We start from the raw sequence: 25,163 nt of genomic DNA, 5'->3' as shown, positions 1-25,163 counted from the left end.
ACATTTGCTAGTCCGGGAAACTGAACCTCACACAGCTTCAGTGGCAGACCTAGAACTCAAACATAGCTGTCTCCAAACACACTCTTCACCACGGTGCTGCACTGCCCCCCAGATATGGCAAAGGTCTTGTCTCCTGGCAGTTTACACTCTAGTTACATACTGAGATCAAAGCCCTAACGAGGGGATTACTTAATAGCTAGCATTCATCGAGAGCTTACGACGTGCTCGGCGCTGTTTTTTTAAGAACCTTCGACGCGACGGCCTTTAACCCTGGCAAAAGCACGGCAGCATCGGTGCTCATGTTCCAGCTTTACAGAGATGGGGGAACGGGCTCAGCAAGGTTAGTCAGCATGGCTGAAACCACACGGCTAGGAAACAGAGCTGCCACTGAGATCAAGGGCTCCCTGGCAGCTCACCGTGTACACGTGCCCCTCGTCGACACTGTTTTTGAGAGCAGTCGAGGAAGAAGCCCAAGCTGACAGTCCCAGTTCCCATTTACAACTTGCACGCTTCACACAGGGCCTGCCGACGGCGCAGAGCCCTCGAACACGCCCTTTGCCACGTTGCCCATTTCCTGTAGCGCTTGCCTTCTCTCGGCCGTGTCCGCGCATCGCTGCCCCGTTCCTTCGCATTCGCCTTGGACCACTCTTTCAGTAACAGTTTACTTACAACAGCAACAACTTGACTGTCCCTCCTGGGTTAGCTACTTACTCATAGGTAACAAATTGTCCCCCCAATCAGTAGCTTTCAACAGTAGACTTACTATATCATACACTTTAGGAGAGTCAAGACTTTAGGAGCAGCTCATTAGCCGGATACTCCTGAAGACTCTCATGAAATGACATCAGGCTGCGGGTGGGGGCTGCAGACATCTGAAGGCTGGACGGCAGCTGGAGGACCCACTTCCCAAACCGTTCACGATGGTTTCGGCAGGAAGCTTCAGTTCCTCGCTCTGTGGGCCTCCTCTCTCAACGTAGCAGCCAGCATCCCTCTAAACACATGATACACAAGACAGGGTGACAGATATGGAAGCAAATCGTGTTTATAACTTCATCTCACATGTCACACACGGTCATTTCTGCCATACATTTTGGTCACACAGACCCATCCTGGTATACTATGGGAAGTGATTGCCTAAGAGGGTGACTGTCAGAAGACACACTGCTGGGGGCCATCTGAGAGACCGGTAACCACACCTACTGAGAATAAAAATCAGAATCCATAGCCAAAATTAGGTATCTACCATAAAAAAAAATAATGCACACAAAACAATGTTAAGCAATTCCAGCTGACCTGAAGGCTCTTCTCCTGACATCTCATCTGCCTTCTTTACAAAAGGAATTTACCAAGTGGCAGAAGACAGCAATGGCAGTGTCTCGTCGTCTCATCAAAAGCATTGACAGGCAGGGACTTTTACTGGTACTTGTCCATGCCTTATAAAATAGTAACCGCTAGCTAACACTCCCCCTTTTATAGAGAAGACACCCAGAGACTTACCCAACTTCCTATAACCAGACAGAACTGATTTTAGTTTATGAAGGAAAAGGCCCCCAGTCCTATAGCTCAGATTCCTAACTGTGCTCAAGACACACCTGGGGGAAAAATCATTAGCTTAACATGTACGTTCTCATCTTTTGCTTAGATATCTATCAAGCATTGCACCTTTTCCTGTGGAGAGCAGTGAGTCATCTCTTCAGTTGTCCTTTCTAGTCGCTGCAGGACAACAATTCAGGGACGTTCCTCTGGTAGAATTGCTTTGTAACTGCTCCAGCGATGATGGCATCTGTTGTTCCTATTTAAACTTTATAGAGGACAGAATTATGGGGTTAATGCTTCCATTCCATGTCCAAGTCGAGAGGCTAGGAAACGTACACGATACAGAGAGGAACTGAAACAGCTGGTACCGACATTTGGCATTGGAGCACGACTCTGGAACAAAGCAGAATTGTAGGCCAGCAGTCAACTCTGCGGCCTGTCCTCACAAAGAACTGAACCTGATACTGTTAACCAGCTCCCCAAAACGAGCGCTTGCAAGGAGCACTGTGACTTACCATACTACGAACAAGAAAAATACAGTATGTTTTCATCCAAGTCAAGGGTAGGGTTGGCCTATGCCTCAACGGTCTTTTCCCAGAAGTCTGATCTAGGTATATTCTGCCGAGCAAATTCATAGTTACGATCTTCTTCTCTCTTCCTGGAATATGATCTACTTGAGAAGACAGACGCCCTGAAGTCTTCTGAAGACCGTCCCCTCTGGTATCGTGGGCATGGACTCCTCATTATCTACTCTAGCTACGGGACGTGCCGGCCTCGTGGAGGCGGCGCCCTCCGTGTCTGCCAGGCTAGCGGATCCTCCGATCGTTTTCTTCAACAAAAAAAAAACTACACAGATGGATTTGGGAGGTGGGGTCCGGGGTTGGGAGGGAGGGGGTTGGAACACTTTCCTTCTTTTCCTTTTAAACTTTCCTTGACATTTTTGGCCAGGTGACAACTGCATCTTAACCTCTGAACACATTACTGAATACTGTGTGCCAAAAGATTTTAAGCAGTAGCGACCTTTCATATTTACATTTTACTATCTGTGAAATAATGATCCAATATCCCTAAGATACAATTCTTCACTTTGCCAAGTCTGATGCACCCGGCAGCCTTAACATTCAAGATTCAGTGCTCACCTATCATTTCGTTCAGTATTTGGAGGGCGGAACACACTTTGTTGGCATATGGTGACATCATGTTGAACTAAAGTCATTTTCCCTTTAGGATTCTCATAATATTTTTAAACCACTTTCCTCTGTCACTCCTCCTTCACATTAGGTCAGAAATCATAATCAAATAGTCATTACACAGATACTCTAACTTTCGTTAAAAAGAAGAAACTGTTTAAAGACCATTTAAAGAACCGTTTATCCACAAAGAGGATCCGTGCAGTGGGTAGTGACTGGACAGGGGCAGGAAGAGGGCTTGTGGGGTACTGTTGTTGATCCGAGAGCTGATGATGTGCAAGCGTCCCGTCTATCACAATTTGGCAGGCGGTACGCTTACGATTGGTGCCCATTTCTATATGTATACTGCAGTCGAGTTTAATAAACTCTGTCGAACACAGTAAGACAGACTTTTGAGGCTGACCCCTCCACTCTGTAACGCATGTAAAGAAGTACACTGTCCCTTCCTTCATCGGTGCCTTTGATCCTGGGCTGTGTTCCACCCAGAACAAAAATACAAAGCCTGTCCATGAAAATATTCTTTTAGACCTCTTACATTTTAACAGTGTCTTCCTTTCCCATTTAGGACAGCACAATTACCTTTGTGCTGGAAGAAATGATTGTATCATCGATAAAATTCGAAGGAAAAACTGCCCCGCCTGCCGCTATAGAAAATGTCTTCAAGCTGGAATGAACCTGGAAGGTAATCTTAAGTATCCAAAAGGAATTCTCTCTGCATCAGATAAAAATGTATCGTTTTCCTTTTTAAAATCTAAGAGATGAAGTATTGACAAGTAGAAATTTTTAAATGAGTCTTTCATGATCTGCTCAAGTGTACTCACCCCCTCTTACTACACACAGTGAATTCAGTATACCCAGACCATAGACTAAGAAAGAAAATTTTGTCACCGTGAACTTTAGAGTATTGTAAGCAGCATTACTTTTATCTTACTCCTTTTCTCAACATCAGAACTATTTCCTACGGTTAGAAATACTGCTCAGATATTTTTGCATGTCCACTTTTCTGTTAGTTACCTCTTACTTGACATAGGTGTATGTATGTGCTGTGTGTCTATGTGATTTCTTACCGATCGGTAGCAAGGAGGGACTCCTCAAGGACACATTGGATAGTTTTGTTTTTTGAGTAAGGAAGGAATCCGAAACGACTTCTAAGTTTATTTCACATTCCTACTTATATAGCACATCATATACTTAACATTCACCTCGTCATTTAAAATCTTTTCTCTGAAAAAAAAAAAAAAAAAAGAGTTTGGAATTTTGCTTTAATTGAAATTCTGTCAAAGTGGTGGTGGGGGTGCCTTGTAAACCCATGTGCATTTTGATTCAGCAGATATTCACCAACAAGGTGGACACTAGACATAAAATGACTATAACAGTGTCAGTATTTAAAATCAATTACATAGCACCTGTATTCAAGGAGCTGACCATCTAGTTGGGCTGCAGAGTCAATCACAAAACAGCACATACAGCACACAAAAGGAATAGAGCGACAACGGGAACGAGGGGAGGGTCACCGCATTCTGTCCTGGAGGGCGGGGAAGATTCCTGCAAGAAGCAACATTGCATTTTAAATTTAGACAAGCCGAGTGGGAGAGTTAGGTGGAAAATAAAGGCAGAGACATGATCAGATTGGTGCTTTGGAAACAGTCATCTTGCATACGCTGGTATTAGAGGGAGAATGGAAACCATGCTGTTCATTCGATAGGAGAGACTAAATGTTGCTGCTATTTAGCACGTCGTGTATGTTTTGAGCTATTCAGTAGATTGACGGGTGTGAATACAGTCTTAACTCCCCAAGCCACACACACAACATGATCTTCTCACTTCATCCTATTACTTGCATAGCAAAAGAGACAGATGAAATTAGTCTTTTCTTTACCATGTTTACACACAGTCATGACATCATCACCTAACCCTGTTTCTTCTAAGAATGCCTAGGTTGCTTGAACTTGACCGCAACAGCGCCAGCCTGTATCCCTACTATAGTGCGGCTGCTTACCCGGTGACATTACCGGTCAACTACCCGTCAAGCTTCACATTCATCTTTGGAGCTTTCAACATGTAATGCTCTCTTCAGCTGTTCCTTGTCTATCCAAAGTATGAGGGAATTTTCTTATTCAAAAGAAATAAGATGCATCAAAGATCAAGTACTGATTCTGATGGCCTAACTGTGTCCCATTTCTCTTCCCTCTTACAATTCAGTAACAGTTGTACTGCCCTTGGCCTTCACCTCACTCGAAGACCAAGGCAGTGAATGACATCTCTGTTTTTTCTGTATGATCGAGTGTATCATCACTGCCATTTCTAATCAGATCTTCGGTTGAAAAGTCACCTTTTTTGAATGAATAAAATTTAAACGTACGACTTAAACTGAGATGCAATGTCTCAAAACACTACTAAAAAATAACCACACTGCATGCTTTTCTAGGGTCTCATGTAAAATATCAGAAATTGGGCCTACGAGCCTTTGTCAAGAGCTACAACATGCTAGTCTTGGTTATACCTTCTATTCAACGAGGTTATTTTGGACCCTCAAATAAAAAACACTCTCCACTCGGGCCAAGGTTAACCTTATGTCCACTTACACTACACACTTTGTCATTATAATCATGTATTAGATATTAGGTAGCACCTATCATGCCGTTGATAATGTCATTCTACTTGTAGAAAAATTTAAAGAAAGCCGTCTTTTAAAAAAAATCTAAGTTAATAGACTTTTTATATACGTGTGTTTCCAGCGTGGAAGCCTCATTTTTTAAAAAAGTTATTCTAGTAATATATAAAACCTTTCTTTGAAGTCTATGTGTGTCCCAGAAATACTTGATGGGCCATAATACTTAAGTATGAAACACATGGCTCATCTATATTCTTCTTATTTAAAAAAAATTTTTTTTAAATGTTCGCATTTGCTCGAGTCTTTGCCTAAGCCAAGCAGCTTCATGACATCCCCAGAGTAATTTTGCAGAAGCCATCAACTCTCTCAGAGCAGTTCTCTCCACAGATGTAATTTAGCACTGCAAGTGGTGTATTTTGATACTGTTGCCCCATACCAAGTCATTCTCAAGATTGATTTCAAGGCAGTCGTCTTCACTGCTCAGAGTGCCTGGCATTTGCATACACTGTGAGTTTCTTCCTGGAGATCCTAAATGTTTTATCCTTCTTTCATTTTAAGGTATACTGTAATCATTCCCAATTACAACTTTATTTTTGCCATCAAGAGCTAAGTGGAACTTACAGGCAAGGAGCCTTATGGTATTATTGCATTTCCTAACCGGTATTTAAGCTAAGGTTTAAACCAAGATGACTTTACTTTTATTAAAAATAAAATGGAGCTATCACAGACTCCTGTACAGAGCATGTATTGACTGCTCATCCTTATAGTCCAACCAGAACTTCATTTACAGTAAAATCTCATCAACTAAGTTGCTTTAAAATAGTTATTGTTTAACTAATTCAATTAACAACTTCCTGCTAAGTTATGTGAAAATCTGTTAGTACCTTTTCTTGCTCTGCTCTGCTTTACACAGTTGGACTCACCAGTGCTTCTTAGCTTAATTCAAAACCAGTTCTTTCTCTAAGGAGTATAGGTAAGCAGTAAGAGACTAATTGTATAGTGAGGATAAGAAAAGACTTCAAAATATGCCATCTTGTCTGTGTCCTTCTCTTTTCTAATGTGCAGTGTAGGAACATATGTTCTAAACAAATTGCAAACTGACGGTTCATTGAGATTTTTACAATATCGCTGCAGTGTATTCATTTGGGACATGCATGTCCTTGTTAACTTGTCAAAGTACATATCATGACTTTGACATCTGGGTGTCACTGAGACGCCTTTGGCTGTTGAGAGGATTTCTTTATGTAAAGGAGCTCTTCCTTTTTTAAAGCTTTGTCACTCCTCTACAGACTCAGACTATGCAAATTCAAAATACTCTACAACCGTACTTCACCACCAGTTGAGGCAAGCATCAGTCTTGTATAGCACTTAACGTGTGCCAGGAACGATTCTGTCAACTGACTTAAATCTGGACAGACAGACTCTAAGAAGCAGGTACTAACAGTATCCTCCTTGTACAGAAGAAGGAATCAAGGCCCATGCAGTAATTTGCACAGATACCCAACTACTAAAATGGCAGAGCCAGGATTTAAATTCAAACATGCTGCTTTCCTACTCAAGCTCTCTTTACTACTATACCATACTTTCTCTTCTACAGAACACAGTAAAATAAATGATCATGATCCTTTTTCTCTGCTTTCAAATGGTAACTAACAGTTCTTCAATGTGGCAGCAAAGAGTGCAGTAAGAAATGGGACCGTTCTATTCAATGTAAACAACAGACTTCCCCCCTCCCCAACACTGGACATTGAGATGTATAGTTCTCGCCACTGCATCTGTCCTCCACTAACTGCAGTTGGTCATTTTAGGGACAGAGCATCTAATAATGATTCTAAAAGGTAATTTGCATTCACTTTCCGCTTAGCAAGAGGGTTTGCCTACCTCACAGCAGAAGACAGGTACATTTCTTCTTAAAGGTCAGTTAGTCTCCTCGCCCTTCCTTGCAGCTCTGAACACTTCCTTTTAAGAAGACTAATTCTTTGCTGGCTTCAGCACATCAACTAACAAGGAATGATACTTTTGTCACTGGAACCAATTACGTCAAGTATTCCTTAAAAATCTACAGAATCCTTGTTGTCATTTGATTATACTGTTCCAAACTCAGTCAAAAATAAAAGATAACTTTAGTGACTTTTTACATACTATGAGAATGGGTAACTTTACGTTTACAGAGTCATCGATAAAAATCTCTTACAGGAGGGAAAGTACCCACTAGTGATTTATATAAATAAATATATATATATATATATATATATCCATCATAAAAATGTAAAAAGTGGATTTTTTAGTCTCAGAACTAATACTATTTTTAGCCTGTGATCTGCTGTATCATCTCAGCATCTTGATAGAAAGGGGACTCTGTGCAAGCCTGTAGGGAGTATCACTCTCTTCATTATACTTATTACCATAATTTAGATTAACCCTAACACATGACCGACTGATGCGGTATTACAAACAAGATTCTTTCTTTCGATTAACAGTCAAACTAATTTGCCTTGTGTAGGTAATGACCATTTTGACTTTGCAATGAAACTGAGACGATTTATGGAAGAATACATAGAAGTAATTTGTTTAAATTGTTTAAACACAGTGTTGTAAGACAATTCTGCATAACTGGCATGAAGTAACTGGCTTATTGGAAAAGGAAGTTAAATGCATGGGTTCCTCTTGATCCTTTGCTTTCAAGGAAAAAATTTCTCTTTTCTTCCATGTCACTTTATCGTCATTGCTATATAAAAGATTTCTCCTCTTTCCATCTCAATAGTTTCAGAAGTTAAAATACCTCTTAAATAAACGATACCACCCAGACCTTCCCATGGCAACTCATTTCTGTGTATTTTTTTTAATACACACAGCTCGAAAAACAAAGAAGAAGATAAAAGGAATTCAGCAGGCCACTACAGGAGTCTCACCAGACACTTCTGAAAACCCTGCTAACAAAACAATAGTTCCTACAACATTACCACAACTCACGCCTACCCTGGTGTCACTGCTGGAGGTCATCGAACCCGAGGTGTTATACGCAGGGTACGACAGTTCTGTTCCGGATACGACGTGGCGGCTCATGACCACACTCAATATGCTAGGGGGGCGGCAGGTGATTGCGGCAGTCAAGTGGGCAAAGGCCATACCAGGTAAGACGTCAGAGATGACACAGCTAACGCACAAACCTTAACATTTTTTCAATGAAACCCTCTCGCTCTTCATCATCCTGATCCCGTGGCGCGTCTCGTTTCTCTTACTTGGTTCTGGGCACTGATGATGACGGTCAGGTAACTAAGCAAGAGTGAAGAGTCTATGATAAAACTTCTACACTGCTCCTTGCTTTTTAGATTATTACTCGGAGCACGTAGTGATTTCAGATGAGATAATGTAACATCAGAACTACAGTTACCAGGGTTACTCACTATTCCTTTACTTAGAAGTCTAGGACATAATAATGTATAGTATTTCTTCTAAGTATCACTTGTAAAATCAGGTTCTTTCCAAACTTGCCTAGTAACAGACCTAGTAACACTGTCAAAAAGTACTCAAATTGAAAATGATTTCAACTCTTCACTCAAAATTACGTGTGGACTGTAAGTTTTAGTTAATTTAACTTCAACATAATGTGAAATAAAAGTTCCCCTACTGAAACTGGATGTAGCACGGCAGAAGTCAACGTCAGTGTCAACTCGGACGTCACAGTTACACGGGAACTGACAAGTTTCAGTTCACACCAATAGTTAGAGACAGACAAGAATAAAGTAACCTTGCCTCCTGTCATTCATGCTCTGTCACGAGGGAAAGAGGTGTAACTATTAGGGGAAGTTTTTCAACTTATATTCACTGAACGAGTAACGTCCTGGGCCAGGACTCTTAGCTTTCTATTTTACTGTGTAGTACACCATTTATTTAGTGGATACTTAAGTCGGCAAAAACTGTTAAAACTGACTGAACTCTTAAGTTTTTTGCTTTTTGGTCCTAACATGCCAGATCAGAGAAAACTCTGCCTACTTGGTGCTTCACTTCCTCTGTCTGTCAGGGGTCCCCCAGTGCTGTCTTGGGCAGTTCCCAGCAAGACGATCATCTCTTTGATAACTGGACTGTTTGCTCAGACCTTCATGTCTCCGATTTCAGGATTCAGGAACTTACACCTGGATGACCAAATGACCCTACTTCAGTATTCGTGGATGTTCCTCATGGCATTCGCCCTGGGATGGAGATCCTACAGACAATCGAACGCAAACCTGCTCTGTTTTGCTCCTGATCTGGTTATTAATGAGTAAGTCGTTCTCCCTGTTTTCACAGGGTATTTTTACCCAGCTGATGTTTTCCTGATGGACTCCTGTTGTGCATTGTGATCATTCAGGGACTGAGTCAGTCCTACCAGTTGTCTTGGAACTGGGCAAACTTGAAATAGAGTTGTTTATTAATTCTGAAGGCAGGCCAAGTGTACTGCAGAGCATATTACTTGTGGCATCATGACTGTCCCAGGACATACTTGAGGCTATTTTTTAAGCAGGGAACATCTCTTGGGATCAGTAAAGTCTACACCAAGTAAAAAGGAACCTTACTGTGGCACTGCTTTCACTGTGAAATCCCATTCCAGACGGGAAACAAAGCGTGACACAATTCACGTGCACCCTGCTCTCAGTAGGACAACTACAGACGAGAGCAGCTGGGCTGAGGGGATGGGAGGCACGGACCCGCAGACAAAGGCTATCCTTTTGCGTAGCAAGGCTCGCTCCATGTTTATAACTAGCAAAGAACATAGGGACAATTTTTTTTTTTTTTTATCTGGGAGAGAACCAACCAAGCTTTAAGGTTTGATAGACCAGCTGCCTCTCGTCCTCTAGGTTCTTGCTTCTATCTGAGACCTGTTTCAGGTGTTCGCTTCCCCTTACCTCCACTGCATTTGTTTCCCCACTAGTTTTCCACCTCCAGTGTATCCTCCATCATGTTGACTCATTTTATCTTCTTAACACACAGTGTGATCATATAATGTGTGTCCCTGACACAGATGTCTTCACTGACCACTCACTGCACACTCAGCAAGGTTTCTGGCTTTCCACAATCTGGCCTCCACTTTCTCTCTCATCGTCCTCTTTCACATCCTCCTTTTTCCCACTCAGATCATCTATTCTTCAAACATACCCCTAGATCACGATGTTCACATCATCCTGTAGAACCTCTCTGCTTTATCTGCCTAGCTCTTACCACTGTCTGCCTTGCATTATTACTTCTTTGTGTTCACAGCTAATCGTCCTTAATTAGAATGCAAGCACAGAATTCACACATGCACGCACACACACACACACACACACACACACACACCCATGGTCTGGGCAGAGTTAAAAAATGAAAGATTTGTGTTTTTAATTGTGAGCTGCAGGTGCTGTTGACTAGAGATCCAGAAAAAAATATTGACATCTTAAGCCACATTAATAGTCCGCAGAATAACAGTCTCATTATACTCTAAGTTATTTCATCACCAGTAAGTAGTGTGTGTTCAAAACTGAATACCGTGTTCAAGGTAACAGTGACAACTTTAAGGATGTCCAGAGTGGCAAGGAGTTTGGAAATCAGCATCAACTGAGGAACAGAGGATGTATGGAGGAAAGAGAAAAGGCTGCTTGGCAACAATGAGGACAGCCTAAGACGCTGTCCTAGGAAGATAAAACACACATATTGCTTTCTCTGTTAGGTATGCCAGTCACAAAAAATAATGGGCAGAGGTTATAGAAAAGCATCTGTTTGAGCTAAGTATTTAATGGGAGGGCTTGCTTTATGATGTAGTTAGCCCAAATTATCATATGTGTTTTCAGAGACCGGATGATACTAGCTCCAGGTATTTTAAAAGAGGCTGAACTATTCAGTTCAACTTGATGTTGTTTTTCTATTGGTGATCCCGACTTTTCAGCACGCTACAGGACTTACCAAGTGCCAGATGGTCTTTTAAAAGCTTGAGCTATACAACTCAGGAAAATCATAAATGACCAAAATTATGTCAGAGAGCCATGATATGATCGGGGAGAACAAAGGTGAGAGGGTGTGTGCTGCTTTGGATCTGGGCACGATAGAAGAACTCTCTCTAAAAAAGAAGCTGGAGGAAAAGCAGGGCACTTCAGGCAGAAGAGATGCGTGCTCAGCCAGGAGAGATGAGTCACAGAGGCTGCAAACAACCTTGGCACGTATAGACATCGAGAGCAAGCCACTAAGGCTATTGTGTGAGTGGAGAGAAGTGGACGGGCCAAGTCAGGCAGAATCGTGTAGGCCATGACGTGGAGTCTGGATTTTATTCTAGCATGAAGAAGACAGTTTGGGAGGAAGGGGGATCATGGCTTCAAATAGATGACAACATGATGGAAAATGGATTAGAGGAGGAAAACAAATACCACTCTCGTCCTCTGCACCCAGTGCGTCATTAGCGCAGAACAAGCCCACCACGACTCCTCGCCTTCACTGCGTGTATACGCGAGGCGGGCAGGCACACGCCACCACCAAATAAGTCATTCTCACATTGTGATGAGAGTTTTTACTGGAGATAGGGTGGCTAATGGCTGCCTGGAGGAGATATCATCTGAGTTGAGGAAGAGGTGAAGACCAGACTTCATAGCGAGAAGCAGCATGACAAGAGGAATGTCAAGCATATGATGTCATCCAACTCTATTCCAGGGGTCATCTCTCCCAGCCCTCAGTTAGAGGCACCTCCATGTGGTTGGCCAGACCACACCTCCCACAGACATACTCTTAGGGATCTGCTTCTGAGACAGAACTGGCCTGTCTACTGCCAAAAAAAGAACTGCTCGAACCACTGCATCACAATTTAACAAGATACAAGCTGTTTGATCAAATTTAACTGATAAATACAGTCCTTGCTGCTCATTTCAGACTCCATCCATGCTTAAAAAACTGAAAACATCATTGACAATATTTACTACTTACTGTCACTTTCTAAAAGTCCATTTGAAATCATTTCATGGGATTAAAACTACAAGCACAGATTTATATGAAACACTAACATATTTCTGTGTTATAAAGTGAATCTAATTTAGAGTTTTGATTTTGGGACCACTCATTTAAACAGTTATACCATAACCTGGTAGTTCTTACACAGGAGGAATTACAGAAATTTTTTCTGTGTTCAACTTCATTGTAGGATAGAAAGCTTACAAAAACAGTAGTTTTTAAGAGGGCATTCTTATTTCCCATTCTTGTATCTTTATGCTACTCAGATAATAACCTTTTCTTTTTTTCTGTTAAGTTCAAGATCACTTTCTGTCAAACTCCAAAAGAAACACGAACACAAAAACCACGTCTTAACAAACAGTGAACAAGGCACAGTTTGGGGCTCTTAGTGTTATTTAAAAAGTTACAGAACTTTAGAGATCTACATGATAGTAACTATTGAACATTTACTTGGTACCTTTCGTTAGAAAAATATTCAGTCCCAGGCTGATCTGGGGTACCGGAAGGCCCAGTCCGGTTCTAATTCTGACCCTCCGCATAACTCACAGTATCACACCTAAGTTGTCTTTATAATGGAATGCTGTGCGGAAAAAATACCTTGATGTTCAAATAGGTAGGATTTAAAACTGTATTGTCTAATTAGCCAGATTCAAATGCTACCAGAAAACCTTGATTTAAATGAACAACTAGCAATAAATTCTCTAGGAGTAAATTCTAAACACTTAAATACAACAAATATATGACAGTCATTTCCCCACTATGTTAAGCAAAGGTTTTCAAAACCCTGACCCATAAGGAATAAGCATTAATAGCAACAGTAAGATGACTTCATAGCTTTGCAAAAAATAAAACAAAAAAAGTTTTGTTTTCTTTTGTTTTTTAACGGGGACAAAAACTATTTCTTTCTAACTCAAACATTGATCATTTGTTTTCCACAGGCAGAGAATGGCTTTACCCTGCATGTATGACCAGTGTAAACATATGCTGTATGTTTCCTCTGAGTTACACAGGCTTCAGGTATCTTACGAAGAGTACCTCTGTATGAAAACCTTACTGCTCCTCTCTTCAGGTTGGTGAACACCTCTTCACTTCTAAATACGTCCAAAATGTGAACTACCAGCGTCTAGAAACAAAGGTTTATTTGTATACAAAACACTCATAATTACACCAAGTCTACTGCTACTTCCTGTTAGTCAGATAGTGCGGATTTTCAACAATGTAAGATTTTAGAAAGGCACAGCCAGTGATACCAAGATTAATGAGAAATGGAGAGGCATCTGAACCGCTGGGTGGGGATAGGGGAGGTCTCTGCTGATCTAGAATGCCTACGGACTTCCTCCTCCTTTCCTGTGACCTTTGACAATACCACTATAGACGACATGGAAAAAGCAAGCCAACTAGGATGACTTCTGTTTCCCTACTTACTACACTGTCACTGGGTCGGAATTTTTCATGATGCGATGAATGCTACCGTGTGTGAGACATGGTGGGAGAAAAAGGTATGACCTACAGAAGGGGTGCTTGATGACTGGTAGACGGTTGCTTCCTGCGGCACTGCAGCAGGACTGTTAGAGGTAATCTATCTAGAAAAGAGCAACAAGGGTTTAGAAAACAATCCTGAAAATTTATGTAAATTTATTGGTATGTGAAGTTTACTGAGACTAGTTTCAGCCAGCAAAGACATACTAGAAGGCTTCTGAAAACTATCTGGTCTGTATTAGTGAAAATGTGGCAGTTTCAACAACTAATAAATGAAGGTCTGTGAACTAGTTGGTATTATAAACTTTAGGCCACTCCAGTAAAAATGATCAGGTTAGTGTTTATACAACACTGGAGTCGATGGCTGAATTCCTCTTTCACATACAAGTAAGTACCTCTGCCATTTAAAGGAAAAAAACCTTCCTTCCGTTAGTAACTGTGGTTTCAAAGTACCTAAGTAACTTGGAGCCTTGGATGTTGCCCATGACTTTATCTAGTGAAGCTTCTCCAAAGCACACATCCATCTTAATGCTCTCTTACTATCTTTGTTCTCCAAAAGGCTATTTTATATTAATGGATTTAAGGAGTATTAATAATATTTCAACCAGAGCAAGAGAATTCTCCACAACCCATTAAAAAACCTAATTTTTTAAAGGTTATCAGCAGAAGTACTCTTGTTAAAGAAGTGAGCTTGATTTTACTCGAGGGAGTAAACAGTTCAAGTTCTGCCCATGAATCGTGATTTTGATGGGTAACATCCAGGTATAGGTCAATGCCTACATACTATTGGTAAAAAAAAAAAAAAAAAAAAAAAAATTACGGTTTAAGGTTTATACATACCAGGCTCACTGAGCTGTATGTTTTTTTCATTCTAGATAGGAAAAAGTAACTTGAAGCAGTATCTGTCATTGGTTCCTTTAAAAAAAAAATACAATCACAAGGATGATAATACATACCTAAAACCAGGTATAATATGAATTCCACTCTGACACAACACTGACATAGGTATCCTAACCTCCCACTAAAAAATACTGAACTGAAAAAATTACAGACCAAGTATAGGCAAGTACCCAAAGAGGCAAACTGCACTCTGAAGCTGCCTCTCTCAGAGGGTATCTGCAAAGCCTGGTGGATCAATGTATTTAGCTAGTTTAAACACAAGTGACATTGAAAAAAAATGTATCATGTATCTAAAGGCAGATTAGAAGATGGACTTGAAGACATTTAAAGTGAAATATATATCTGAAGAAATTAACCAGAATACAGTTTTTAAGGTGCCTATGTGTGTACATGTATTCATATTTATATATGGATATGTATTATGTATTCATGTAAATGAACAAGGGTAAGACATGATTGATGGAGGACTAAAACACTGCTTCACAACTCTTTTCATGTCACAATTAACATAAAAACAGTATTCATACATAGCACAATGAGGTGAATGAGTGAGGCCACTTGCAACGAGCAAAGCAGACCATTATCTAACACATTGGCAACCTATTCATAGTACATCCGTTGAAAAAAGTTCTAGCCTAATAATAATCAAATATCCAAAATGAAAGGTAAAAAAATATTACACAAAGAGATGGAAACCTTCCAGAACAGCAGCAGTTCAAGAAAAAGGAATTTTTTTTTTAAACTAAACTAAGGAAGCAAAGTGAAAGATGAGGGTGGATTTCCAGTTTCAGTTCTGACAAGTAGACACCTTGGAAGTTTCACTCCCATCCTCACAGTAAGAAAATGTTGAGCAAACAAAATCAATGACTTTTCTAAGATCATCAGAGAAGCGAGGTCACAGAGCAAAAATTGTGAAGAATACAGGCAGATATAGAGAAACACAGCCAAGATCAGCTTTCTGGGAACAGAAACCACTGGAGCCAGTAAGGTAGCGATAGTTGTGATAATTTTGGTGAATCATTGAAGACCAAGTGAACAATAGCTGGTGTGTTAAAAACTTCTTAGTGAGGTTGTTACCCATACTTCCTGGGTTTCCCTCCAGAAGCTCCACCAGGTTCTCATGGTGAAGCTCAGACAAAGACCCCGTCATGTTTCTGTCCTCTAAGGGAAACTGCTGTGATAAAGCTTTATCCGACCTGGGGGGAAAAGCAAGTCAGTCATTCCAGCTCCCTCTAACCTTCCTATCTCATACAGGGAGGGGAGGGAAAAAAGGCTCAGTAACACCTCTAAAGGTCACAGCCCAGGGACTCGGGCCTACTTTAAAAAAAAAAACCTGACGTTTACCCATAAAGGTGTAAAACATTCCACATCCCCATCACCCTACCGCCATATTAACAGAGCTCCAGGATAATTCAGGGGTACAACTGAGAGAGCTCTAGGACACAGCCATGTGAAGAGCTCTTAGGGAAACGCAAGGACAGCAAGGAAGAAAGTAGAATAGGAACGATGCAACCAGAGGAAACGGAAGCCGCTTCACACCTACAGCTGCAGCCGCCGCTAAACACGGCCCAGATCCCAGCCAGGTTAACAGCCTAATTACCTCAGCTCTCACATGTCATATCCAGCTCTGAGCAAAAAACTAAACAATAATGTGTAGAGAGACAAGCGACAAAACCCAACTCAGACGTGACCCTGGTGCTGTAATGATCAGAGACGGAGTGTAAAGTAACTACCATTAGTATGTTCAGGGCTCTAAGAGAAAAAGTAAAACACACACAGCAACATACGGGTGTTGTAAGCAGAGAGGTACAAACTCCAAGAATCCAAAGGAAATCCTAGAAATTAAAAATACTGTAATGGAAACATCATGCTGGGCTCGTCAGTAGATTGGGCATAGCCAAGGACAGAATCATTGAGCTGGAACATACGTCAACAGACAGTTCAAACTTACATTCAAAGAGAAACAGGAATGAAAAAAATGCAACAGAGCATTCAAGAACTGTGAGGACAGTTTCAAAAGGTGTAACGTAAGTAGCGGAGTAATCAGAAGGAACCAAAGAAATATCTACGAAGTAATGACAACTAGTCAGTTTTCAAAGTTAATGATAGACATGAAAACAGACCCAGGAAGCACAGAAAACAGCAAGAAAGGTAGACACTACACCTGGGCATCTTTCAGTTAACCTGTAAAAAATCAAAGACAGAAAGAAAATCTCGGAAAAGGCCAGAGGGAAAAAACAGGTTACCTACAGAGAAACAAGGATAACAATTATACTAGAATTCTTACCACAAACCATACAAGCAAGGAGGGAATGGAGTGACCTATTTAGTGTTGAAAGAAAAAAATTACCTACGTTAAGATTCTGTGTCTAGTGAAATTATCCTTCAAAAGTGAAGGCAAAATAAAGACTTTCTCAGGCAGAAAATGGGGAATGTCACTCGTAGATCTGCCTTGCACAAAATGTTAAAAAAAGTTCTTCAGAGTGAAGGAAGATGATACAGCTCAGAAACATGGATCTTTATAAAAGGAAAAGCTTTAGAGAAGGAGATGAAAATAAGCTTTCATTTTTCTTGATTGATCTAGGAACTATTTAAAGTAGTAATTGCAGCACTGTATTGGAAAATTGCAACATGGGTAAGGGAAATGAACAACAGCAAGGTTAACAAGATATGGGACAAGGAAATGGGGAATACCGTGTTTTAACTGATTATATTTCAATTAAAAAGAAAACAGTGTAGTATTCCAAGGAAAACAGACACAGATCAATGGAAACATAATTGACAGCCCAGAAATAAACCCATGCATACATGGTCAATTAATTAAAGACAGACGTGCAACAATACACAACGGGGACAGGACAGTCTTTAATAAGATGCTGGGGAAAACTAGACCACTATCTTATGCCACACAAAAATTAACTCAGAATGGCTCAGACTTGGACGTAAGACCTGAAACCATAAAATTCCTAGAAGAAAACATAGGCGGTAATAAGATCCTTCACATCATTCTTGGTGTTGATTTTTTGAGTCAGACACCAAAAGCCAAGTCTACAAAAGTAAAATAAACAAGTGAGGCTGTAGCACACTAAAGAGCATCTACAAAGCAAAGGAAACCATCAACAAAATGGAAAAAAAAGGGGGGGAGGGGCAGCCAAACCAAATGGAAAGAAGTATTTGCAAATCATGTATCTGGGGTTTGGATATATTTGGATAAGGGGTTAATATCCAAAACATATGAAGAACTCAACAGCATAAAAACTATAACCCTGATGAAAAACTGGGTAAAAGATCTGAACAGACATTTCAAACAGACATACAAATAGTCAGCAATACATAAGAAGGTGCTTTACATCATTAGTCATCAGAGGAATGCATGCAAATCAAACGCACAATCAGATACCACCTTCCATCTATGAAAATGGGTATTATCCACACGTCCAAAGGTAACAAAGTGTTGGTGATGGTGTGGAGAAAAGGGAACCCTTGTGCACTCCTCAGGGAATTTTAATTGGTGCAGACAGTCTAGAAAACAGTATGGAAGTTCTTCAAGTTAAAAATATAACTACTGTATATGATCCCCCAATTCCACTTTGGGGTATTTATCCGAAGAAACCAAAAGCATTAACGGGAAAAGACCCTCAAGTTCATTTGCAGGACTATTTATAATAGCCGAGCTATGGAAACAACCTGAGTGTGCACTTACAGATGACTGTATAGAGAAAATACGGTGTCTGTCGTCAATGGATTATTATTCAGCCATAAGAAAAAAATGTAGTCTTGCCATTTGCAACTACGTGGATGGGCCTTGAAGGCATTCTCCTAAGTGAAATGAATCAGACAAAGATAAATACCATATAATCTTACTTTTATGTGGAATCTAAAAGCAAAAGCTCAGGGATACATAGCAGAAATTGCTGGATGCCAGAAGTTGGAGGAAGGGGTGTTGGCAGATGGGCAAAATGGGGGAAGGTGGTCAAAAGGTACAAACTTCTAGCTGTACAGTAAGTCACGAGGATGTAATGTACAGCATGGTGTCTATACTTAGTAATACTGTATTTGGTATTTGAAAGTTGACAGGAGAGTAAATCTTAAGTTTTCATCACAAGAAAAAATTCTGTTACAATTTATGATGATGGATATTAGTCTTATGGTGGTCGTTATTTCGCAATTATACAAATACTCATGTTGTACATCTAAACCTAATGTTATATGCTAATTATATCTAAATTTTACAAAATGCCAATTATAGCTAACTTTTAAAAAATAAAAAAATTTTTTAACTCCACTGAGAAAGAAGGTAGCAAACGGGCTAGGGGAGGTTATAACTCAAGTCCACAAAGCAAGTAGGAATTACATGAAGACTTTTTGCTCCTAAACCCACTGCTTTCTCTATTCCAGCATTTTCTAAGATGTCAACAGCAGTGAAGTTTAGGTTTGATAAACAATGTGTTCCCCTCCCTGGAGAGTGCTTAATTACAACTCTTGAGAAGTCCTGAAATCTACCAATCTGCTTAACATTTAGTTGTGCTCCATTTTGGCCAAATTCCTTTTTTCCCTCATCACTGTTAACACAGAACCAGCATTCCTAGAAGCACACTTTAAGAAGTGGGACATCCTCAAGACTCATCTCTGCAAGTCTGAGTGAAAGCGTGATTAGCCCTCTGTACACAGTCCTTCTGACTAGTATCAGTTTTTAAAGATTCGTCTAAAAGCACTCATTCTATGCCAACTTTATGATCCATGAGGTATTTTATATTTCTCCACATAAAGAAAGGCAGATGTTTGCTCCCCAGTAAGGTATTATATATGAGCCACATAAAAAATTAAGTTTCTTTTTACATTGGTATCACACCCTGACTAGTAAAGCGCACAGCATGCTGATTTTGAGGGAGACATCACAGGTATTCCCAGACAGAACTGGTGAAATCAACACTGTCGTTGAAGACTTCTACGTCTGTACTAGCATCAGACTCAAGGGCAGAATGATCATCAGGGCATTATTCATTTGGTCTTCCAACTCGCTTGGTGAACTAGGGAGGAAGCTGTCAGTACGAGCTCCACTTCATAGATGAGAAACAAAGCTATATACTCAAAGTCACATACTCCAAGTTCAGTCCTCCAATTTCCTGTTATCCCATATTCTCCCTTGGCGTTAGCTTCACAGTCCTTTGAAAATGCTTATATGTTAATAGAATGCATACAGAGCATCATAGACAAAGTCAGTCATGATAATGTGCTATGACTACTTGCATGTATGAAAAGTTACCGTAAGAAAATTAATTGACTACATCTTCACCTTTTAGTTCCTAAGGAAGGTTTGAAGAGCCAAGAGCTATTTGATGAGATTAGAATGACCTACATCAAAGAGCTAGGAAAAGCCATTGTCAAGAGGGAAGGGAACTCCAGTCAGAACTGGCAGCGGTTTTATCAACTGACAAAACTCTTGGACTCCATGCATGATGTAAGTGTCAAACAAAAATCAACATATCACAAGACTTTTCTGAGACATAACGTATGTCCTGATTAGTGCATATGATTACCAGGTTTTATTTTTTCCCCATTTATGCATTTTGGTGATGGTTTGGGTTCAATTCGTGAAGTTCCATTTGGCACACATTTCTCCTAAGGCCAATTGTGAAATAGTTCATCTACTCATGGGCACCTAACATCATGATGCTAATACAGAATTTAACACTATTTTTTAAAAGGTAGAATTCTCTGTTTTGCCATGATTAATCCAGCAAATTCTGTCTTTCATATGTCATGGTACTGCAATTCATCATGATAAACTTAATTCCATATATTCTATATACAATTTAAGCAATTCACAGTATCTTCAGTACCCAAATGCTCATTTTACTTAATTAAACTTTTTTACCTGGGGAATTCCAGCAGAGATTGGTATATCCTAAGTCAGAAATTTAAAAAAATTAGACGCCAACAATAAGCATGAGATGTCCCTATGGATAAATTTTAAGACTAATCATTACTATGTATTTTCTTGTAGGTGGTTGAAAATCTCCTTAAGTATTGCTTCCAGACATTTTTGGATAAGTCCTTGAGCGTTGAATTCCCAGAGATGTTAGCTGAAATCATCACCAATCAAATACCAAAATATTCAAGTGGAAATATCAAAAAACTTCTGTTTCATCAAAAGTGACTGCCTTAAGAAGAAAGGTTTGCCTTAAAGAAAGTTGAATTTATAGCTTTCATTGTACAAACTATCAATCTGTCCTGTAGCAGTTTTGTTTATCATTTTTCTTTTTGTCCGGGTTTTGTTGTTTCGTTTTGTTTTTGAATACGCACTACATGTGGTTTACAGAGGGCCAAGACTTGGCAACAGAAGCAGTTGAGCCATCACTTTTCAGTGATGGGCAAAGTAGAAAGTGATAGTTGATGAATCCCAAAAAATTAGACGCAGTACCACAGGGGTAACCTCCACTGTCAGAGAAGGATGGCACCTAAACCACCAGTGCCCCAAATGTGTGTGACGAACTTTCTGCTCAGACTTCTCAGAGTTGGCTGGACAAAATCTTCTCTATTTTTTGTTGGCCTATCTCCCCCTGTATAGTTAGGGTAGCATTTTTTGATTTATGCATGGAAACCTGAAAAGTTTACAAGTGTATATCAGAAAAGGGAAGTTGTGCCTTTTATAGCTATCACTGTCTGGTTTTAACAATTTCCTTTCTATTCAGTGAACTACGCTTGCTCATTTTTTCCTACATAATTTTTGTACTCAAGTTATTGTACAGCTGTTTAAGATGGGCAGCTAGTTCATAGCTCTCCTAAATAAACTCTAAACATTAATCTTCTGTGTGAAAATGGGTTGGTGCTTCTAACCTGATGGCACTTAGCTGTCAGAAGACCACAAAAATTGACTCAAATCTCCAGTTTTCTTGTCAAAAAGCTCATATTTTGTATATATCTGCTTCAGTGGAGAATTATATAGATTGTGCAAATTAACCGTCCTAACCAGTGTAGAGCACCTAGTCCAGTGACCTGCTGGGTAAACCATAGGTGATGGTTTCAAAAAAAAAAAAAACTACCAATAGGCCCTGTTTGTATCTAACGCCCTATCTCTGCAATGGTTAGATGGCAAGAAAGTTGGGAAGCTGTCTTTCAGGACCTTTTGTTGTAGTTTGTATAACTTCTTAAAAGTTACGATTCCAAATGACCAGCTGAAACACAGCTGAGAGATTTTCATCAGACCAAGTAATTCCTCGCACTAAACTTCACCCCCAAAAAACAAATCTCTAATACGGCAAAAGTGGCTAGACACCCATTTTCACATTCCCATTTGTCACCAACTGGTCCACCTTTCCTGGGGGTACAGGAAAGGTCAGCGACTGATTTTTCTGACTTAGAGCTGTATGTCAGACTTCCATGTTCATAAAACTATACATCCGTCACATCCCTGTGTGTGCCATAGAGTTTAACAAAAGTCATGTGAATTTCTCCTCCTCGATGTTGGAAATTATTTTAAACAAGATAGAAGCTGTAGTAGCCCTTTCTGTGTGCACCTTACCAACTTTCTGTACATTCAGAATGTACTTAACTAAGCCACGAGAAATCTGATTTCTGTTCAAGGTGGCCAAATTATTTGTGTAATAGAAAACTGAACATCTAATATTAAAAATATGAAACTTCTAATATATTTTTATATTTAGTTATAGTTTCAGATATATATCATATTGGTATTCACTAATCTGGGAAGGGAAGGGCTACTGCAGCTTTACATGCAATTTATTAAAATGATTGTAAAATAGCTTGTACAGTGTAACATAAGAATGATTTTTAGATGAGATTGTTTTATCGCGACATGTTATATATTTTTTGTAGGGGTCAGAGAAATGTTGATGGATAACCTATACGATTTATAGTGTGTGCAAGCATTCATACAGGCAGAAATGGTCTCAGAAACCAAAAAGGTTTGCTCTCGAGGAAGAGGGAAACGGAGACTGGCCCCATGTGCAGTGAAGGTTGCTGAGGCTCCGTCCCATTCAGATCACGGAGGAAGTCATCCTCTGCCTCCCAGACTGACCACCCTTCTCATTCCAGCAGTGAGTCTGTCGGCACAGGTTTACTAAATCTCCTCTTGTGCTCAAGTATATGAACGGGGGACAGAGAAAGGTGGTGTTTACACACTTACAAGCACCATCACACACAGCCTCTCCAACAATTTAATAAATCCAGAGGCTTTAGAAGTTTGGCAATAATATGCATAGAGGTACCAGCAACGTGTAAATAGTGCAGAATCTCCTAGGTCGCCAATAATACACTAATTCCTTTCTTTCCTACAAGGGTTCATTTCCGAATAAAACGAGGACATGTGTGTATCCTTTCTTTTAATGCTTTTGAATGTTATTTGTTATTTTTCAGTATTTTGGAGAAACTATTTAATAAAAAATGTCATCATTTGCTTTTTGAATGCTCTCTAAAGGGGGCTGTACCTTTTGTAATCGTTTAAATTGATCTCAAAGTATTTTCAGATAGTTTGTAACCGAGCTGGATGTGAATTTTTCGTGCCTAAGAAATACTGCTTGAATATTATCAATGACAGTGTTAAGTTTCAAAAAAAGCTCCTGAAAGATACATTTTTATTCATTTATAGAATGTTCTATGGTTAAAATCAGAAAGCACACCACACGTTAATCTTAATTTTGGTCCCAACAACTTGGCTCCAAAAAAAGAGCTCAGAGAAAAAAAAGATGTGTGCACTTTGTTGTTAGAAGGAAATGAACTGACATTCATAAAACTATAGGAGGCTGTACATTAAATGCAAATAAAAGCTGTGTCCTTTTAGATTGTGTGAGAAAGAAAAAACTTACCTTCATCACGTTTGGTATAATTAATTATGGATTTAAGTGGAAAATAAGCTATGGTGCTATTTGAAAGCAGCTTCATTTTCTATGTATGTGGTATCTTGCCAGCCCAAACTATTGTAGGATTTTCAGTGAGAGGCGGCATGCCTAGGTGACTTAAATCCTAAACATTTTTAATTACTGGTGGAAAAAAGTGACCCTCTCAAGTGTTTTTAGGCCTTGCTATGGGGTACTATTCAGGTGCTTTGGGGATATATACATACTCAATTATCTAGAACTATGGGAGGGGAACCAAAAAGAGCACCTGCCTTCTCCTAAAAAAGAAAAAGAAAAAGAAAAAGAAATTGGCACCCCAGAAGGAAAACTAGCATGATTAGTGCCTAGGAAGACCTTGATATTTAGCATAGGATGAACTCTGGATATGCATAGAAAGGAAAGCCAGCCTCACCTCCGAACTGGGGGATGGGAGGATAAGCAACTCCAACTTTACTCATCCGTCTATACATCTTCTTGTCATTTAGTCTTACCATTTTAGTTCTCTTAAATATCCTAAAACTACATCACCATGGAGTGAACAATATTACTACACTCTGATCTATCACAATTCAAGAATTGTGGCAGCCCTCAATGAGATTTCGATCCTGGTAGGTCACCCAGGAGACCGTAGGTGTAGATGAATGTGTTTTTATGTGCCTGGTTTGAGAGTCAAAAGGGAAAATAAAGAGTGTAAGGAGGACACTTTAACCACTTAGAATGGAAGTTTCATCATTTTCCAGACTATTACCAGTCAGCCTGGTCCACCAAGGATTAGTGACCAGGTTTTTGGGAAAGGATTAGCTTCTCTAGAAAATGCCTCAAAGACAGATTTTATTTTCTGATGATTGATAGGCTGTATGAAATTACCCTCCTCAAATAACTTGCTTACCTACATATAGAGTCAAGTGTGTCAATATTCTATTTTGTATATTAAACAAATGCTATATAATGGGGACAAATCTATATTATACTGTGTATGGCATTATTAAGAAGCTTTTTCATTATTTTTTATCACAGTAATTTTAAAATGTGTAAGAATTAAAACCAGTGACTCCTGTTTAAAAATGAAAGTTGTAGTTTTTTATTCATGCTGAATAATCTGCAGTTAAAAAAAAGTCTTTTTACCTACGCAGTGAAACGTCAGACTGTAAATGTAAAATCTTGTGTGGCAATGTTTAACTTTTCTTTTCCATTTAAATTTGCTGTTCTGGTATTACTGAACCACACATTTGTACTGAATTGGCAGTAAATATTAGCTAGCGATTTACAGCAACGACAAATATGGAAAAACATCGTAATAAAAAAAATCTGCTTTTTCATTACATGACTCCAACATGCTTTTATGGAACTCATGCAATTCAAATTTTCCTCCTTTTTTCCCCCGCCTCCTTCAACTGAAGGTAGAGTTATCACTTCAGGAAGCTTAAGATGCTCAAGTGGACATTGAAATGTCGATGTGGCAACGGTTGCATGCTAGTATGGCATAAATTCAAAATGTGCTTAATCCTGGTGTCAAAGACCCAAAGGCTATCCCATCCATGCCTTAAATGGTCATGTGCCAGTTTCTGCAAAGGTACTAAGGAAAGGAAGAACGCATGCCTAAAGCATCTCCAAATCTAAGTCTTTATCATGAAA

At 39.7% G+C, this 25,163-nt stretch overlaps 1 protein-coding gene across 6 annotated transcripts in view; it reads left to right on the top strand.

Moving 5' to 3' along the window:
• The window catches only part of NR3C1 (nuclear receptor subfamily 3 group C member 1), a 104,256-nt gene extending 79,406 nt beyond the window's left edge, over positions 1 to 24,850 (top strand). For all 6 annotated transcript variants that reach the window (XM_032477024.1, XM_032477023.1, XM_032477022.1 and 3 more), the window contains exons 4-9: positions 3,292 to 3,408; positions 8,196 to 8,474; positions 9,460 to 9,604; positions 13,230 to 13,360; positions 19,974 to 20,131; positions 20,678 to 24,850. In XM_032477024.1, the coding sequence (XP_032332915.1) occupies positions 3,292 to 3,408; positions 8,196 to 8,474; positions 9,460 to 9,604; positions 13,230 to 13,360; positions 19,974 to 20,131; positions 20,678 to 20,830 (983 nt within the window). In that variant the 3' untranslated portion in view covers positions 20,831 to 24,850. The remainder of the gene's footprint in view (positions 1 to 3,291; positions 3,409 to 8,195; positions 8,475 to 9,459; positions 9,605 to 13,229; positions 13,361 to 19,973; positions 20,132 to 20,677) is intronic.
• Positions 24,851 to 25,163: the final 313 nt, after the last annotated feature.

The sequence above is a fragment of the Camelus ferus genome, chromosome 3 (assembly GCF_009834535.1).
Source record: "Camelus ferus isolate YT-003-E chromosome 3, BCGSAC_Cfer_1.0, whole genome shotgun sequence".
In the NCBI taxonomy this organism is placed as follows: Eukaryota; Metazoa; Chordata; class Mammalia; order Artiodactyla; family Camelidae; genus Camelus; species Camelus ferus.
Note: the sequence above shows the minus strand (reverse complement) of the source record. Positions and strands in the feature narration are given on the sequence as shown.